Source organism: Talaromyces stipitatus, genomic scaffold, assembly GCF_000003125.1.
Source record: "Talaromyces stipitatus ATCC 10500 scf_1105507295527 genomic scaffold, whole genome shotgun sequence".
Classification (NCBI taxonomy): Eukaryota; Fungi; Ascomycota; class Eurotiomycetes; order Eurotiales; family Trichocomaceae; genus Talaromyces; species Talaromyces stipitatus.
The window spans coordinates 2,692,944-2,710,695 of NW_002990114.1; the positions used below are offsets into that span (position 1 = coordinate 2,692,944).

Consider the following 17,752-nt stretch of genomic DNA (forward strand, 5'->3'; position numbering starts at 1 on the left):
TGGATAGCCTTGGTTCAAAATTTTCCCCTTCGAACACCATGTCTTGAAAGAACGAAACTTGATGATGGAAATGATGAATACTCCTGCTTTTTGTGATTTTAAACACTATGACCCCCATTTTGTTCTTGATGTTTTTGCATCCATGTATAGTATGCCTGGTCGAATAGAATCATAAAATTTTGGCGTCAATCATTCGTCTTCGTACTATATTCGTTTATACCTATTATAAACGTAGTCACAATTCAGTCAGAGCGAGTGTAGACATTCTTTTCACCACTGTAAGGAACATTAAAGCGTTGGAGTTAGGGTTAATTTGCCACTGAAAGTCCCATCCGTTGACGCATATAAAAAGGTCTTGGCGCGTGCAGACTTCCGTTCAAGATGGGAGTGATAGCTTCCGCCGACGAAAGAAATATTCCTTCTTTTTCTAGCAACCCCAAATTTTGATAGGGTTGAATATTACCTCTATTCGTTCATAAGGCTATATTCTCACAATCACTTTTTCAAAGCCGAATCGCAGCTCTCGGTGCTCGTATGTTGGCTTTCTTCGGGCTGCAAGTGCAGTGCTAGTTGATGGGCTCCAGCTCAGCAAAGTAGCTTCGCTAGCAGAGAAAAACTAAGCTCCCAGGATCAAAGCAGAGGATAAACCTTGGGAAACTTTCGCGTCATGGATACTCGCACGTTCGTCTCCGACTCCCTTTTACAATTCACAGGCGCATCAGATCCTACAATCGTCGACTTCGTAATCGCCACAGCCACCGATGCCAAATCCGCAGATGAATTACGAGATAAACTGGTACCGTTCCTAGAAGGTGGGGATGATCATGGAATTGACAAATTTTGCGCCGATCTTTATGGTCGTGTTGGTTCTGGAGGTGGAGGAGTGAAATCGAAGTCGCATACTATAAACGAGTCGTCGTCGAAGAAGAAATATCGATTAGTAGAAATGGAAGATGAGGATCTATCGTCGTATGGAGCGGTGGGTTATACGAGTGTGGACTCATCAGAGAAACGCAGGCAGAATAAAGGGAAAGATGAATCAAGATCGAAACAATCTATACGCAACCGCTGGGAAAGTGACAAAGATGATAATGCGCACGAACGCAGTCGGCGCGACAAGGACTCTAGCGACGGTAAAAGCCGGAAGCGTGACAGAAGCCGAGGAGCAGAGGGCGAAAGTCGTGATCGGAATCGAAGGTCGCGAAAACTGCGCAGGCGAGATAATGAAGATTTCGAGGATCGCTGGGGCGATGAGGAAATATTGCCTGAGGAAGAAGAATATATGCATGAACAAGCAGAAGGAGACTTACCTTCCAAACGGACTCGTTTAGAAGATAGGTCTACATCTCCTCGATCAGCCGCATCATCAGAACTGGATGATGAAGCCAAGGCAGAACGAGAACGGCTCCGCGATCTAAAAGAACGTGACGAATTTGCCAAACGACTTGCCGAGAAGGAAGATTCAAAATCAAAGAAAAAAATCGTGGAAGATAGGACTCGACGAGGCGGTGATAGTCGTCGTGCTTTGGCCGATGATGCCGATGCTAGAAGTGCGGCTATGCCAGATCTTCGATTACGATCTCGACAGGAATATTTGAAGAAGCGAGAAGTTGAGCGGATAGCCTTGCTCAGGAGGCAGGTCGCGGAAGAAGAGATTGAGCTGCGTGAGAATCCTAACCTTACTCGTCGAGAAAAGGAGGAGTTTGCTAGAAATCGCGAGGTGCTTCGGATTGCGGAGGAACGGTTACGTATCGACGATCATCGTGATGGCTACATGATGCCTGAGGACTATATCACCGAGAAAGGAAAGATTGACCGGAAGAAGAAAGAGGAAGCTCTGTACAAACGGTACATTGATCGCGACGAGCAAGGTCACGAACGATTTGTCACAGAGCAGGAAGAATGGGAACGTGAGCAGACGGCAAAAGCAAAGGCACAGATCTCGCGGGCAGAGTTCGTTGATGAGGGAGATTATGAATACGTGTTTGATGATGCACAGAAAATCAACTTTATCATGGATTCTAAGCTTGAAGGTGACCGGAAGCCTTTAACTAAAGAACAGCGAATGCTACAACAGCAGCTGGATGCAGCAGAAAAGAAAGCTGCATCTATTGAAGAAACTCGAAAGAGTCTTCCTATATACCAGTTCAGGGACGAGATTATTCAGGCGGTTCATGATCATCAGGTCTTGATTATTGTTGGAGAGACTGGTTCCGGTAAAACGACGCAGATTCCTCAGTACCTCCATGAAGCCGGGTATACGAAGAATGGCATGAAAGTTGGATGCACGCAACCGCGACGAGTAGCTGCCATGAGCGTCGCTGCACGAGTGGCAGAGGAGATGGGGGTAAAACTGGGCAATGAAGTGGGTTATGCAATTCGGTTCGAAGATAATACCAGCGACAAGACTGTTCTCAAGTACATGACGGACGGTATGCTACTTCGAGAACTTCTAACAGAGCCCGATTTGGGTGCTTATTCCGCGTTGATGATCGATGAGGCTCACGAAAGAACTGTTCCCACTGATATTGCCTGTGGATTGCTTAAGGATATTGCAAAAGCACGGCCGGATTTGAAGCTTCTCATCTCGTCTGCAACAATGGATGCGCAGAAGTTTCAAAAGTATTTCGACGATGCGCCAATTTTCAACATCCCCGGTCGTCGATATCCAGTTGATATCCATTACACCTCTCAACCGGAAGCTAATTATCTTGCAGCCGCAATCACTACCGTCTTCCAAATCCATATTACCCAGGGACCGGGTGATATCCTGGTCTTTTTGACGGGGCAGGAAGAAATCGAGGCGGCGGAACAGAGTATCCAAGAAACTGCCCGCAAATTAGGCGGTAAGGTACCTGAAATGGTTATAGCGCCGATTTATGCCAATCTACCGTCCGAGTTACAAACCAAGATTTTCGAACCGACGCCGCCAGGAGCAAGAAAAGTAGTCTTGGCTACCAATATCGCCGAGACCAGTCTGACGATTGATGGTATTGTATATGTCATTGACCCGGGATTTGTGAAAGAAAATGTGTTTAACCCGCGAACCGGAATGGAAAGCTTGGTTGTAACACCCTGCTCGCGAGCATCTGCTGGTCAACGAGCTGGTCGAGCCGGTCGTGTTGGTCCGGGTAAATGTTTTCGACTATATACCAAATGGGCATATCACAATGAACTGGAAGAGAACACAACGCCAGAGATTCAGCGCACAAATCTCAGCAGTGTCATACTCATGCTTAAGTCTTTAGGCATTGATCAGTTACTCGATTTTGATTTCATGGACCCTCCGCCAGCCGAGACCATCATTCGCGCATTAGAGCAGCTCTATGCATTAGGGGCACTCAATGACCGCGGCGAACTCACAAAGATCGGACGGCAGATGGCAGAATTCCCCACGGATCCCATGCTAGCCAAATCCATTCTGGCTGCTGCTAAATACGGGTGTGTGGAAGAAGTGTTGTCAATCATCGCCATGCTTGGCGAAGCCAGTGCTCTCTTCTACCGACCCAAGGACAAGAAGATTCACGCAGATAGCGCCCGCGCACGATTCACCATCAAAGAAGGAGGAGACCATCTCTCATTACTCAATATCTGGAATCAATGGGTTGACTCGGACTTTAGCTACGTCTGGGCTCGCGAGAATTTCCTCCAACAACGCAGTCTGACTCGTGCGCGCGACGTACGAGATCAATTGGCGAAACTATGTGACCGGGTCGAAGTCACCGTCACCTCAGCTGGCGCTAACAATATCGTCCCCATTCAAAAGGCCATTACTGCCGGCTTCTTCCCCAATGCCGCCCGCCTCCAACGCGGTGGTGACAGCTACCGCACCGTCAAGAATGGACAGACTGTCTACTTGCATCCGTCCAGCACACTGTTTGAAGTGAATCCAAAATGGGTCATTTATTACGAGCTGGTGCTTACGAGTAAGGAGTATATGCGGAGTAATATGCCTTTACAACCGGAATGGTTGGTTGAAGTAGCGCCCCATTATCATAAGAAGAAGGATTTGGAGACGTTGGGATTGGATAAGAAGGTTCCCAAGGGGGAGGGAGCGGCTGGCGAGAAGAGTAAGATGTAATGTATAGTATTTACTTGTTTTATATCATGGTCGATATCATGAATGTCTATGAAATGTGCATATTCCAGCGTAGAAGAGAAATGTAATGGCGTCACATCTCGAAAACAGTTTGAACCAATCAGAGCATGCGGGGAAATGCAGCCAATCAGCGTGTCTGGATTAGTACTTCTATTGCCGAACCTCGGCTCGAGTTAACTAACCTCCTTCTTCCAAGAAAGAATATCTCAATCTATTTCAACTTCATTATTTATCTTTCTTACATTGTCGGACGTCGCGCAAGACAAAGAAGGAGATAGATATATGTACGTTTGCTTCCTCGACAGTATTCGCAAGAAACGATCTACTAACACCCGTCTGTCATGCGCGGATAGTATCATCACGAGACCAACATCTTACGAGACAAGATCCTGAAATGTCCGACAAGACCTTTACCCCCGCCGACGTGGCTACACACAACACTCCCGATAAGGGCCTCTATATCATCATCGACAGTGGTGTCTATGATGTTACCAACTTTGCCGATGAGCATCCCGGTGGTGCTAAGATCTTGAAGCGAGTTGCCGGTAAAGATGCGACGAAGCAGTTCTGGAAGGTTTGTTGTTTCTTCTCTTATGAAGTGATGGCAGGAGAAGTGGGCTAACCTGACATATTCGGACAGTACCACAATGAAGGCGTGTTGAAGAAGTATTCGCCCAAATTGAAGATTGGCGAGGTCAAGGATGTGGCCAAGCTTTAGATTTGTTTCTCGGTTGCAAATGTGATTGGGATTGTGACATGTGCTGGCGTGAGTGATAGAGCTCGATATAGTGTTGGTCGTTTTGATGTGAGTAGCGACTCGGCTACCAATATAGGTATATCATTTCTTGCTTGGCAACAGGGCATGTGGATGTCAATTATATACAGCACTCAAACTTGGACAATAATTACATCTTCTTACTAGTACATATTACGAGAATCAAACTTCTTTCTGCTCATTTTTTTGCCTTATTATTGCTATTCCGAATCGTGACACGCCTATCCTGACAACGCTTAGTGCAATACAGCCCTAACACTACGGTCTCTAGCGCGGCGCATTCTATTCTTTGCTTCCAAGGTGCGAAAACTGATTCACGGACTTGGCCATGTGTTTCTTAGTATCAAATAAGAGGCACGTACCTGACGTCGTCTTGTCTCGAGGGTCCTCGGCAGAGGTCAACCGACACATGCCCAGAAAACATTTTTCTCTTATTTCCACAAGCAGGAAAAGGAAAATTGCCCATTGGGTACTCAGCTAATATCGAGTCCATCCACCGAACGACAGCCTAGTACTGGATTCAGTAATAGCGCAATATGCCGCACAGAGCGCAGAGTGGTAGACAGGACAAGTACCTTGTGAGCCAACCCTCTATAATCCACATCATCCTTCTATATCCAATCATATACCCAATCATATAAACAGATGGTAGTTCCTGCAAGTAACTGAACTCAGCTTACACTAATGAAGAATATTCTACGACACGAGGGACTCGGTCCTGTTTCCTCTTGGGGGCCCCTGTCCCAGACCCTCCCTGTCTTCGAATCTTCACGAATCAGATAATCAATACACCGAATCTGCTGACCCTCATATTGCGACTACTACATATTGTAACATAAGAAAAATCTTTTCCAATCTAGACTTTGTGGTTATTCGTGGAATCTTTGTCAAGTGTGGACATGATTCATCTCGAGGGCTTGCACCGTGGTCGCCAAAGAATTCCCAAGGTCCTCAATACCTATTAACCGCGCAAAAAATCTGCAGGGCTTCTCTTCCTACTGGCTTATATAAGGAGTACTCCCTTCCTGTGTGACTGAATTCGATCGTCAAGCCAGATTTTTCTCATCTTACCTTATCACCTGATCATCCCTGCCCGAAAGAGAGAGCAAAAACCTTCCCAATATGGCAACTGACTTTGACCCTTCCAATGTCGACCTCAACACAGCTGACCCGGCCCAAGTCGTCTGCTACTTGAAAGCTGGCGGCAATGAATACAATGGCCACATGGGAGCACGTATCTCGGCCATCTTCGTCATCCTGATCTGTTCCACATTGGCAACCCTCTTCCCTGTCATCGCCCGTCGCTCACCGCGCCTCAAGATCCCCGTGTATGTCTACCTGTTTGCTCGCTACTTTGGTACAGGAGTAATTCTGGCAACTGCATTTGTGCACTTACTTGATCCGGCTTATGATGAGATTGGTCCCGATAGCTGTGTTGGCATGACGGGTGGTTGGGCTGAGTACTCCTGGCCACCGGCTATTGTGTTGGCTTCTATCACGGTCATCTTCCTGATGGACTTTGGTGCTGAGCTCTATGTTGAGTCCAAATATGGCGTGAATACTGAAGCGAATGCTACAACTGGACGGCATTCATTTGTCCAGGAACATGACCACTCTCTACCGGAGAACGTCAACGATACAGCTACTGCAAGCAACAACAAACTCGAAAACAATAACAACACCACCACGATCAAAGCCTGGGACACTTTGAGTGACATGGACTCCGTCACCGCCGAGAAATCATTCAAACAACAAATCGCCGCTTTCCTCATCCTCGAGTTTGGCGTAATCTTCCACTCTGTGATCATCGGACTCAACTTGGGTGTTGCCGGAGATGAGTTCAGTACCTTGTACCCCGTCCTGGTCTTCCATCAGAGCTTTGAAGGCCTCGGTATCGGTGCTAGAATGTCTGCCATCCCCTTCAAGCGCAGTAGTTGGTTGCCCTGGATCTTCAGTGCTGTATACGGTCTCACAACACCCATCGCAATCGCAATTGGATTAGGGCTACGGAAGACGTATAACCCTGGCTCCAACACGGCTAACATCGTCTCTGGTGTCTTTGATTCTATTTCTGCGGGTATCTTGATTTATACTGCTTTGGTGGAATTGTTGGCTAGGGATTTCTTGTTTGATCCTTGCAGGACTAATGATCGTCGGAGGTTGGCTTTCATGGTTATTACTACGATTTTGGGAACGGGTGTCATGGCGCTCTTGGGCAAATGGGCTTAGTCGATGATCAGATAAATGTGTTTTCCATGATCCAGCTCTGTCAGACGTTCAACATACTTCTGTCAGAAACTGGCCGGGCAACCTAGGCCATTCTTTTTTCCTCTATGTACTTTAACTTGATAGCATCAATAGATCTACCTATTAGAAGACAAGTCCTTACGCCCCCTATAGCAAAGAATCAAGCATCCTCTCTCTTCATAACCCTAAGCCGCGAACTTCCCTCAGCACCATATTTAAAAAAATCAGTAATATACTCCTCGACAACCCTGAATCCAAACTTGTAATACAACCCATGCCCGGCATCTGAAGCCTCCAACCAGGACTCCGTCAGACCCAAGTTTTTGGCATCCTCCAATCCTCGCTCCAGCATCTTAGAACCTATCCCTAGCCCTTGAGCTGAGGGATGGATGACTAGAGTCTCTAGTACTATATTCCCCCTTCAGTTAGTATGCTAGATTTAGATCAAGGGGAAATCAGGAGGAAAACGAACAGGCAACTTTCTTCCCACCAAGATACTTCGTCCTGAACCTCGCAATCGCCCCAAAAAAGTCATTACACGCCCGTGGATTAGCGCACCCTTCCCACGGCAAATCCTTCCAGGTATCCTCCACGGGGAAAGGTTCATCGGCGCAAAACCTCCATGCCGCAAATCCGACAATCTTTTCTTTGCCGTCTTCTTCCTCAAGAACAGCTTTGTATATATGATAGTCGGAACTGGTTTTCAAGCGCTCATTTATGCCGCGAGCACGAATTGCTCGTCCCTCAGCACTGGGGAGACCGAACATTATTCTGTTCTGGGATATGGGTTCTGATCCTTTGTCTGGTTCATTCTCAGAAGTAGTATTAGTCCTGTTGAGGGCATAAGGAGATGGACCATCAAAGGCTAATGATTCTATCTCCGCGAGGACTAGAGTATCATTTTCGGTGGCGCGGACGACTGTAATTTCGGGTTTTGTTTGAGTCATTTTGCGCTTTCTTAATCGCCTTCTTCTAAAGTAAACCCCTTCGTTGAGTGCTTGCTTGATGTAGACAGGGTCTCAGCAATAGACAGTTGTGAAGAGGGGAGAGACCCAAGAGAAGTATTTATGTCTTATCAGAGTTCCGCAATTGACTTTGAGAGTATGGATCCTGTCAGGTACCCACCTCGCATGCCCAGGTGATTGCATGACTCACTGAAATAGTTAATAATTATATATGATAGGCAACAATTATTCCCCAGCTTTTCCCCTCTCTTTTCTGCAAAAACATTCCCTATTAAGCAGGTATCGCGCCGACGTTGCTCTATGATGTTACAGTTCAATCATGTAAAGCTAAACTCAATCCGGTTCCCGATTTCAATTCTAAATATTATTTTCAAGAAAAATACATACAATCGACTATACAAAGCTGACAAGCCTGGCTCAATTCAAATGGTATCATGAAATGCTAACAACGAAGCGCCAGTACAAACCTCGCTCTCTGCTGACTGGAAACAGAAAGTGCAGGCTAAATAGATAAGAAAAGATAAAATGACAGTCACGGCCGGATTGTGAGCAAATCCCGGTATAGAAGTAGTGAATGCAAAGATAACAATATGATACAATAATGAAGAGTAGATGTCAGCGAGATTTTTGATCAAAATCCTCGGAATAATTCATCATTCCGATAGTAGATTTCACTTCCATCTTCAGAGCGGGGCAAGTCAAAGTCATTTCCCGTATTCCACTGAACATTATCGCGTTTGCGATATGCTCGATTGCGCTGACTGTGGCTCATATGGTTCGTGACTCGGGATCGAGGATTGTCCACACGTTCGATGAATGCTTCCATCCGCACCGTTCCCATAGGATCAAAGAAGCCTCCGTTCACAATACTGGATGTTGGTCCACTGGCTTCAGATGTACGACGACTGACGCTGCTCCTTCCGCTCATCAACCCGGAAGGGGCGCCGATAGATGACGATGCGTAGATATCAGATGAGGCCGCTGTAATGGCGCTATAATTAGATGGTAAGGTGGCGTGGCTAGAGAAGCTGCGGAATGCAGATGTCAAGGGAGCCGACAATGGAGCCTTGGGTGCAGTATTGCTGCGCTTCCGTGTATGACCTGCGTATCTAGGAACTGTGGGAGGATCTGCTGCATCCATGATCGGTTCAAGGTCAAAACCGGTACCGGTATATTCAGAATTATGTGAATTATCCGTAAAAGATCGTTTGCTAGGTTGCGGGCGAGGTTTCCCCTTCGCGACTCTGATCGAATCTCGAATAGGGTTACGACGTAGACTGGCTGTTGGTGGTCGAGCAGCGTACTCTTCCTGCGGAATCGGTGGTGGTATAGAGGGCAGTTCACCCATACCAATAGAAGTATGACTCAAAAACGACAGTGCCGTTAACCATACATAATGGCGATCTAATGACATTGCCGTGAATTTCAGGGCACGCTGAGGAGTAAGAATAAGGATTGATCGGTTGAAAGGAGCTTGGACATTTGAACCTTTCGGCAATGGTGTATCATCTTTGACGTCAAGCACAGATTGAATAATAACTGCAATCTGTTAGTATGTTACAGCCAGATCTTAGCGAGAATAAAGTCTTACGCTTTCGTCCATTCTTGCCCAGAAGCGCAGGACCGCTGGTCGGTTGCTTACTGCTCCACATTACAGCGCGCTCGTAAGGAGCTAACCACACCCACCTCTTATGTCGAACTCCAGTGCTTGTGATACTTGCGGAAACCTCTTCTGTGCTCTTTGTTGGATCAATCGTGTCTTTATTATCGGACATGCCGAATGACTTGCGTCGACGAACGTACTTGAACATCCATTCGCCAACCATGGTCTGCGCTATGGCGTCGACAACGTTAGTAGACTGAACGTGATCCGAGGAAGGCTCTTCGACACTGTACGACTGAGCCTGGGACCGAATTGAACCAGGACGACTAGATGGAATTCTGCGTGCGGTCCTCTTCGGGCGGTAGATGACAGGCTCATCTGTGGGCATAGGTGGAAGAGGTGGCAACTGAGGACTATCCGGAGCATAAGAAGAGTTCGACATCCCTGAAGCAGACATAGGAGGAGGCGAGCGACTGCCAGCGCGCTCTTGCTGGTTTTTCTGCATGGCAGTTGCTGACCTGACTTTGCGAAGTGTAGGCTGTCTCGTAATACGTCGCGATCTCCGTCCTGTAGAACTGTTCCCATCACTGTAAGGCGTGGGGCTCTGGTTACTTTCGCTGCGCGTCGTTTGCACATTCCTTGAGCTAAGTCGGACTGGTACGGGGAACGGAGGTCGTGCAGCACCGGTAGATGCACTGTCGATGCTGGGGTCGCTTGGGCTACGAGGTCGGTTTCTTTGGTGTGCAACAGCACCGCTGGTAATCAATGCCGATCGACGTATGTCAGATTGCTTCGATCCAGTTGAGCTCTTTGAACTAAGTGTCTTTCGTCCCAGACTGTCTCCGGTGTGCAGATTGGAAGGCAAATCAATATCGAATTCATCCTCTTCCCGGAGGGTATCACTACTTAAGCGCGACCGGTTGACCATCCTACCAGAACGCAGTGTATAGGAAGCCATTGGGCGATTAAATATTTCATCGTCGCTAAAGACATCAGGAAGTTCGGCGGGAACTTCCAGTGATTCATCATCATTCGTGTCGTCGAATCCAGCAAAGAGACTGCTTGACCGCAAAGGTCTGCGTATATCAGATGTATCATCTTCTGCCAAGGGTCCATTGTCGTTGTTTCCTGGATAAGCTTGAACAAGGTCTGGCAAGTTTTTGGCTTTCTTGTCCTTGTCTTTGGAGTCGAACGTTTTATTAAGTGGTCGGCGGGGAGACCGTGGAGGAGGTGACATGAATGGTAGTGATATAGATTCCGAGTCGACCTTATCCGTTTTGTCAAAGATTGCTGACGGGAGGAGGCTTGCGGGTAGCTTGACTGGCCGCTGATCGACTTGGATTGCCTCCGTTTGCATACCGACAGATCGCATATCATATGACTGCTCATACTCTGTTTGGCATGCAATGCTTTTTGTGTGGGGAGGCAAAACGAGGCTGGTGCGTGGTGTTGCTGGCTCGGATCCGGGAGGAATAATAGCAATCGTTGGCACTGTTGGAGTGGTTTGAGGTGACGGTTGCTGATTTTCCACTTTCAAGCTTCTCTTCGATTCATCTTCCTCGAATATCATATCAGTTTGTGTGCAAACAGAAACAGTGGGTATCTTGGCGGGTTCTGCAGATACTTCTGCATCAACGTCAGGCTCAGAAGCCGGTATAGAAATTATAACATCATCGGTCTGGCACGACGTGGATAACATCTCAGCGGAAAATGTCTCGACGGCAATATCCTTCATTTCAGGAACCACAGTCTCGATGATTTCAGACTTTGAGTTTGGATCTTCGACAGCTGCAAGATCACTTGGAGGTAGCTGAGGGGACGCGGGTGGTGTATATTGGGTGCCAATATCGCGATACTCTCGTTTGACTTCTGGCTCGTTGGTCGTAGGTGCAGAGCCATCTAAATTGATCAACTCTTTCATGCCCATAGTCACACTTTCATCCATAGACAAGCCTAGGATCTTCCGGGCCTTGAGAGCCGCGTTCAGGGAAGACTGTGACGCCACCGAAAGAGGGCGCATCCCCGGGATCTCTTCTATGAGATCCATATAATCCTCCTCGTCTTCATCCAGCGCGAGTTCATCCGCCAAGTTGAACCCCTCTCCCTTAACTCCGTTCGCGTTGGCGAAACTCATCGAAGAGAATCGACCACTGTTCAAGGGCTCCCCATCATAAGTGCTAGCGCTACTTGCACTCGTTCGGCGTCTATCAAAAGCGCTGCTCGATCGAACGCTAGCACTATCTAGTGTCGTACTATTATCCTTCGTAGTGTCTTCATCAGGGTCATTCAATTTCTGGAAATTACCTGCAGCCTGTGCCGCAGCGACTTCGTTCAGAATGGTCTTGAGTCTGTTCTCCACGACGTGCACCTTTCGTTCCCAATTTCTCCTTTCTGTATCCCAATTCTCCCTATCTCGTTCCCAAAGCGATTGGGATCTGTCCACTTCTTCTTCCTTGGACTTGAGTTTCTTCTGGGCTTGTTCCAGTCGTTTCCGGACATCTGTAATATTTTCGACGGCGTCATCCCGCTCCTTGGCTATCTCGGTGATTGCTGACAAAGTACCTCCTTCGAGTAGCTGCATCTGCTTTTTCAGGGAGCGGTTCTCCTTGGTGACCTTGGTTATATTCTCATTCATCATCTCATTCTCATTCTGGGACTCATCAAGACTCGTTTCCAATTTCGCAATTTCCTTGTTCTTACCCTCAAGCTCTCTCCTCAGGGACAGAATCTCGGATACTAGATTTGCATGAAGTGTCGGAGTGAACCGGCGCGGATCGAATGCTGAAAAGGGTTCTTCCTCCACATTGTCGGAGCCCACGTCGAGATCATCAACGACTGGAGAGAAGGGTTCAAACGGGGACGAGGAAATGTCGCCCATGGACGAGTTTCTTCGATGGTGAGATGTTGCCCTCGACGGTGCCCGGAAAGGCACCGGCGGCGGCGAAGGCATCGTGCCATCCATTACGAAGCAATTCCCTTCCCCGTACGGATGTTGCAATTGTTCGTAACGTTTATTGTAACATATCGTCCAGCATGAAGCTCGAAAAGACACAGTCGAGATTTACAGGAGCCTAGTCACAGGTCCAGCCTGCTCCGTTCCGACGAACGTAATGACGAATGTATGAGGCTCAACCGTAGCCAGATGGTCGAGGTTGACGAACTGCGTGGATCTTCGAAATTGACAGACGGAGCTGAAAGCACGACCAGCGATATTCGACCTCCGTTAGAACTTAGAAGAGAGAAAGGGGAGGGGAAAAAGAAACTGTAAGAGACATTAATGCAATTAGATTACATGTGCCACTCAAACAAACTCGCATCGTCTCTCCAATTAGACTTTATGATGTGTGAGAGACTGGGACTTACCAAGGAGGACCGAGAGGATGGCGTTGAGCTCGCAGATCGTTGACTCTCCGCGACAACTTGCCACAAACTCAAAGCATATTGAATTTTGCAATTGCTGTCAACGAAGACCTTGGGACGATGATGGAACGAAACAAGAGGCAGTCAAGAAAGTTGAGAAACCAAACAAGCCGGATGAAACAATCCAATCGCCGCAGCCAACGACGTAGAGCCTTTTGCACTGCTTAAAGTTTTAAGGAGAAAGCGTGACTCGCGAGACTGCGACTAATGCGACTAACCAACACGACAAGGAGCTGGTGCCACAGGAGTGGAAATGACGGCTAGCCTTCACCCCACGCAGTCCAGCACTAGAAACCGACTAGTACGACGACATCTCCTGTAAGCTCGGATGAACGAACCAGTCTTTTGGAAGCGTCTTGGAGAGCTAACTCAAGAGAATCATTCACCCTAAGGCGAGTGGGTCCACTTGGCTTAGAAACTGGCGATGGAGCGAGAGAGAGCATGTACCAGGCCTCTCGGTTTCTCTGTTCAGCGCGTTCATCCTTTCCTCGAGCTCTGGTGGGTGCAAAGCGGGCAACCTTACGGAGTGCGGGTTCGAGCCATACTAAAACAGACCGTAGTACGGAGTACGTACTCCGTAGTTAGTTAGCATGGGAAAAAGGTGTACGCGACGTGTTTTAGTGCAAAGTAGCATAGAAACAATTACCCACTTCAAGCCCGAGGCAAGGTTCTCCTATTTTTTGATTTGTTCCTTTTTTCCCTTTTTCTTTGAACGATATGACATAACGGGACTGGTCAATTTCTTTCCTCATGCGAATGCGCAGAAGACGAATCAAAGGAGAGACAGCCATATTGGAGATCCGCAGTCAATATTGACTCAGGGGCTTGATTGGACGATGGTGCAGCATGAAATTCGCGTTTTTTGACCTTTTTTCATCCTAGGCCCGTTAGGCTTGTAACTAGCACGGTCTGCATGGTGGCGGCTTTAGTACGCTCTTAGCTTAGCTATTTGACACCCGCAAGGGTGTTCGTGTCACCAGCCCAGTTGGAGAGACATGGAGTCGATCCCTGCTTGTTCAAGATGTTTGCTTTTTTTAATGTCCGTGTTGTCAGCTCGACTGATTCGAAATAGATCCCCTCTATTAATGCATGCTGTTGTCTAACACTCGCAGATTGACAATTACCTTGTCGGATCGCGCGAGGGAGCACGTAGTGTGAGGCTATGAGCACGGGGTATTGAGCATGAATACATACAAAGGGGAAATCGACTGATAATCGAGGCTCGGTAGAAAAGAGTCAAAACGCACTAATGGCAGTGGCATCCGTACTCCCCGGCGGCGAGACGGCATGAATTTGTGATGGGCCTGCGGCCATGCGAGAGATGGAACGGGAACCGTTGCAATCACATTGTCCAGGCAAGGGTTAGGACCGAGAACGGATAACGTCGAGGATCTAGAGTTGAGAAGAGTTCTGATAGAGAAGTATTTGATGAAAGATGGAAGAAGATGAAGCTGAAGGATGAGCTTTACTTTGGATGATCGGCGAGGGAAGGAAGGCACGACCCGATTGCTGGAATGGGAAAGGACCCGGAGGAAGGAACCAGTTTCCTGCTGGGCTTGGCATTCCTCCTTTTCTCTTTCTCTTTCTCTTATCCTTTTACCATACCTTATCATACACACTCTCTCTCGTCAAATTCACCGATCATTACTTCGATCATCTTGACGACTCATGCCTCTAAACGAATCTCCTGCATTGCATCACATGCACTGACAGCACGGTCGCCGTCAGGGGCCTTTATCTAGTATTAACTGACTTGCGTATCCAATAATAGGGCTAACCGTTAACGTTAGTCATGCATCGTCATCAAAGACTCGGGGACCAGAGTCTCGACCACCGCGGCTATTCTGATTTATACGAGCAAGCGATAAGAAAAGGGGCAAGCCTGGTCTCACTCAGCCGTGTTCTCCAAGACAATTGAGGTCCCGAATACGCGCAATCGGCGAGACACAGACATCTGACGTGGTAAGCGATCTCCCGCTAGACCGGTCTCTTAGGGCTGCTGGACGAAATTCATATGCAAGGCGATTCAAAGTTTTCATTGTCCTGTACGGAGTACGACATGCTCGTTGCAGCTACTCGATAGGCCAGCACGAGCCATACAATTGACAGATCGATCAGTCACAATCTACTGACATTCGATTCGAGTTATCGACTAACAGCCTAACTTAATGCGCCTCCTTTGTTTCACAATTGCAGATACGGGCGGACCCTAGGTTGCGGAAGATGCACTCCGAATCCGTAAGGTCTGCTCCTTGCGCTTACTACGGAGGATAGGGTTGTGAACTTGTGAAAGTCGTGAGCTGTTTTCTGACTTTCAATCTGCATTTTCAAACTATAGTTATCACATGTTCTATCCGATGAATACCCTCCTTGGCCTCTAACAAGAGACTATAATATGGAGTAAACATTTACATGCCGTCTACGGAGTAGGCATATTTCAAACTATCTTGGGCTATATCGATGCCTAATAGACTACCTACGTACCGGATTTCCTTTGACGCTCTGTGGCTTTCCCTTTCCATTTTAGTGCTCATCCCCTCGCCGCTTTTACTCATTGAGTAGAACTAGGTAACACCCCTGAGAGCCGTGATCAGATCAGTAAGCCAGATACATGTTTACAGACATGTTCAGTGATCCGAAACTGAGCACAATCCACACCTTCCAGGCGCTGTCGCTTCTACTAGGTCAACGCCAATGATCTCCCCTCTCCAAAATGTATTTACCACGATGTAAAACCCTAAACCACATGATTTGTCTCGCGATGTCTTATCTATCTGCTTGACTTCGACGATATGTATTCGATCGCAGTCATAAATGTATCTCGGCTATCCTAGCTCATCTTACCCACCAGTTCATCCCGGAAATCAGCAGTCCTCTTGTTTCTATCCTTGTGTCTTAGATTTCCAGTCAGTTTACAGAATTTCATCACGTTCCAGAGTCAGATCCTTACAACTAACACTAGATTAAAACCCAAGTAACAAAATCTTTAAAAAGATAAACAGTTGCATAGACAGCGCCCAAACTAGAAATTAAATAGCTTATACTATAGCCTATTTCCAAGCAAGACTCGGCTCAGTGCTTCAGTAAATAAACTTAACCTTCCAGCTTGGTACAGGAGAAATCCAGTCTTCCATATAAGTAAGCTTTTATATTACAACAGGTATCTATCCCAAATCAACAAGATCCCAAAGCTGCAGTAAAGGAAGGCAATAATGCAGAATATAAGGTCAAAGAGATATTAAACTCTCAGGTTTTGCAAGGAAAGTTAGAGTGTTTAGCTTGGTAGGATGGATAAGCAGGCAAAATACAAACTAACTACGCACCTAGAAAACGCTTAGAAGGTCGACCAGTTCCACAAGCGCTCCACCCCGTAAAGGAGAGGCCCAGGAGGCTTTATCACAACGCTGGAGCTCACTTACTTGAATGGGGGGGACTAAGCTAGTATTATAGTTCCATTTTGAGGACTGCCTTAGGCAGTAGTCGCGCCAAGCATACAATGGCAGTGAGGTTTTGCAATGTCTAAGGAAACCCCGAGAGAGCTTTGTTCTATGTGTAAAGAATATGATCACAGGTCACGTGACGACTAGTGATTCCGAGGCTAATTATAGTCTCAACCCCTGAGTTGTATGTAACTAGAGAAAAAGAGTAGACAAGGTAATACACAGAGAATCAACGCATCGAATCAACTCCTTATCAATACTAACAAGCAACTGATCATTAATCACTATTACTGAATGATATCAATCCTCTGAGTCTATACGATCCATTCACCGAATTCTTTACACTATATGTTTCAAACCTAGGAATAGCTTCATCTTTGAGGGATTTGTTGGAGGCTTTGTAGGGGTTTTATAGGCATGCTCAGGCATGAATATAGGCTTACTCCTGTATACATAGTTCCTAGTTCTTAGATCAAATCCTGTTAGATTTCTATGCTTTACGTTTGATCCTGATATCCTCGCTCCGTTACAGAGTGCATATTGTACTTCTTGCTCTTCCGACTATTAATATTTATAACCGTGATCCTTGAAATAAACCCCACACTGGTCGCATATAAAAATCTAGCTATATTTCAGTGCAACATGCCTGTTCGTGTCCAGCTTTTGTTTGGCGAAAGTCGCGCAACTGTTGTTTCTGTATTGGCTAACTATGACTCGAAGTCACTTCCGTGTTATGATAGTCTCAACTGCTTAGCGGATGTCATCATTCTTAGATCGATCATGACGACGTGTTGTTTGATCTTCGCGTGTCGACCAATCTTGAAGTCGTGGAATACGGCTGAACGCAGGCAATATATCAATCGCGGTGCGGTCTATGTGGTGATCGCTGTGTTGGATATCATCTCTGATCTGGGATTGACGATGCTCCCTGTCTCCTTCATTATGTCTTCGCAGTTGGCCTTCTTATCGAAAACCCAGGCCATCTCAATGATGCTGGCATTTTGCATGTAAGCCCTGGTTGATATTAATTAGTTGTGTCACAACCATTAACCACCTGTGCAATGTAGAACTGTGATCACGGGCGCAGTTAGACTGAGATTCACCGTACCTCTCTTATATCCCAGTGATGTGACGTATAGCTAGGCCCCTGTGGCATTACTTGTGTAAGTTCCCAAGTGTTTGTTACGTCCTATATGTATTAAT

The 17,752-nt window shown here is 46.9% G+C and overlaps 5 protein-coding genes across 5 annotated transcripts; 3 read left to right on the plus strand and 2 right to left on the minus strand.

The window, feature by feature from the left end:
* Window positions 1-667: 667 nt before the first annotated feature.
* Window positions 668-4,081, plus strand: TSTA_090300 (mRNA splicing factor RNA helicase (Cdc28), putative; the record flags this gene model as incomplete). The annotated part of the gene is made up of 1 exon (XM_002478709.1): window positions 668-4,081. The coding sequence occupies one exon, from the start codon at window positions 668-670 to the stop codon at window positions 4,079-4,081; it is 3,414 nt and encodes a 1,137-aa protein (XP_002478754.1).
* Window positions 4,082-4,493: 412 nt separating this feature from the next.
* TSTA_090310 (cytochrome b5, putative) lies at window positions 4,494-4,817 on the plus strand (the record flags this gene model as incomplete). Its single annotated transcript, XM_002478710.1, has 2 exons — window positions 4,494-4,673; window positions 4,740-4,817. The coding sequence occupies 2 exons, from the start codon at window positions 4,494-4,496 to the stop codon at window positions 4,815-4,817; spliced, it is 258 nt and encodes an 85-aa protein (XP_002478755.1).
* A 1,179-nt stretch (window positions 4,818-5,996) lies between these two features.
* TSTA_090320 (high affinity zinc ion transporter, putative) lies at window positions 5,997-7,103 on the plus strand (the record flags this gene model as incomplete). The annotated part of the gene is made up of 2 exons (XM_002478711.1): window positions 5,997-6,428; window positions 6,477-7,103. 2 exons carry the CDS (start codon window positions 5,997-5,999, stop codon window positions 7,101-7,103), a joined length of 1,059 nt encoding a protein of 352 aa, XP_002478756.1.
* A 178-nt stretch (window positions 7,104-7,281) lies between these two features.
* On the minus strand, window positions 7,282-8,068 carry TSTA_090330 (uncharacterized protein; the record flags this gene model as incomplete). The annotated part of the gene is made up of 2 exons (XM_002478712.1): window positions 7,282-7,529; window positions 7,594-8,068. The coding sequence occupies 2 exons, from the start codon at window positions 8,066-8,068 to the stop codon at window positions 7,282-7,284; spliced, it is 723 nt and encodes a 240-aa protein (XP_002478757.1).
* A 649-nt stretch (window positions 8,069-8,717) lies between these two features.
* Window positions 8,718-12,651, minus strand: TSTA_090340 (nuclear migration protein, putative; the record flags this gene model as incomplete). Its single annotated transcript, XM_002478713.1, has 2 exons — window positions 8,718-9,625; window positions 9,678-12,651. The coding sequence occupies 2 exons, from the start codon at window positions 12,649-12,651 to the stop codon at window positions 8,718-8,720; spliced, it is 3,882 nt and encodes a 1,293-aa protein (XP_002478758.1).
* Window positions 12,652-17,752: the final 5,101 nt, after the last annotated feature.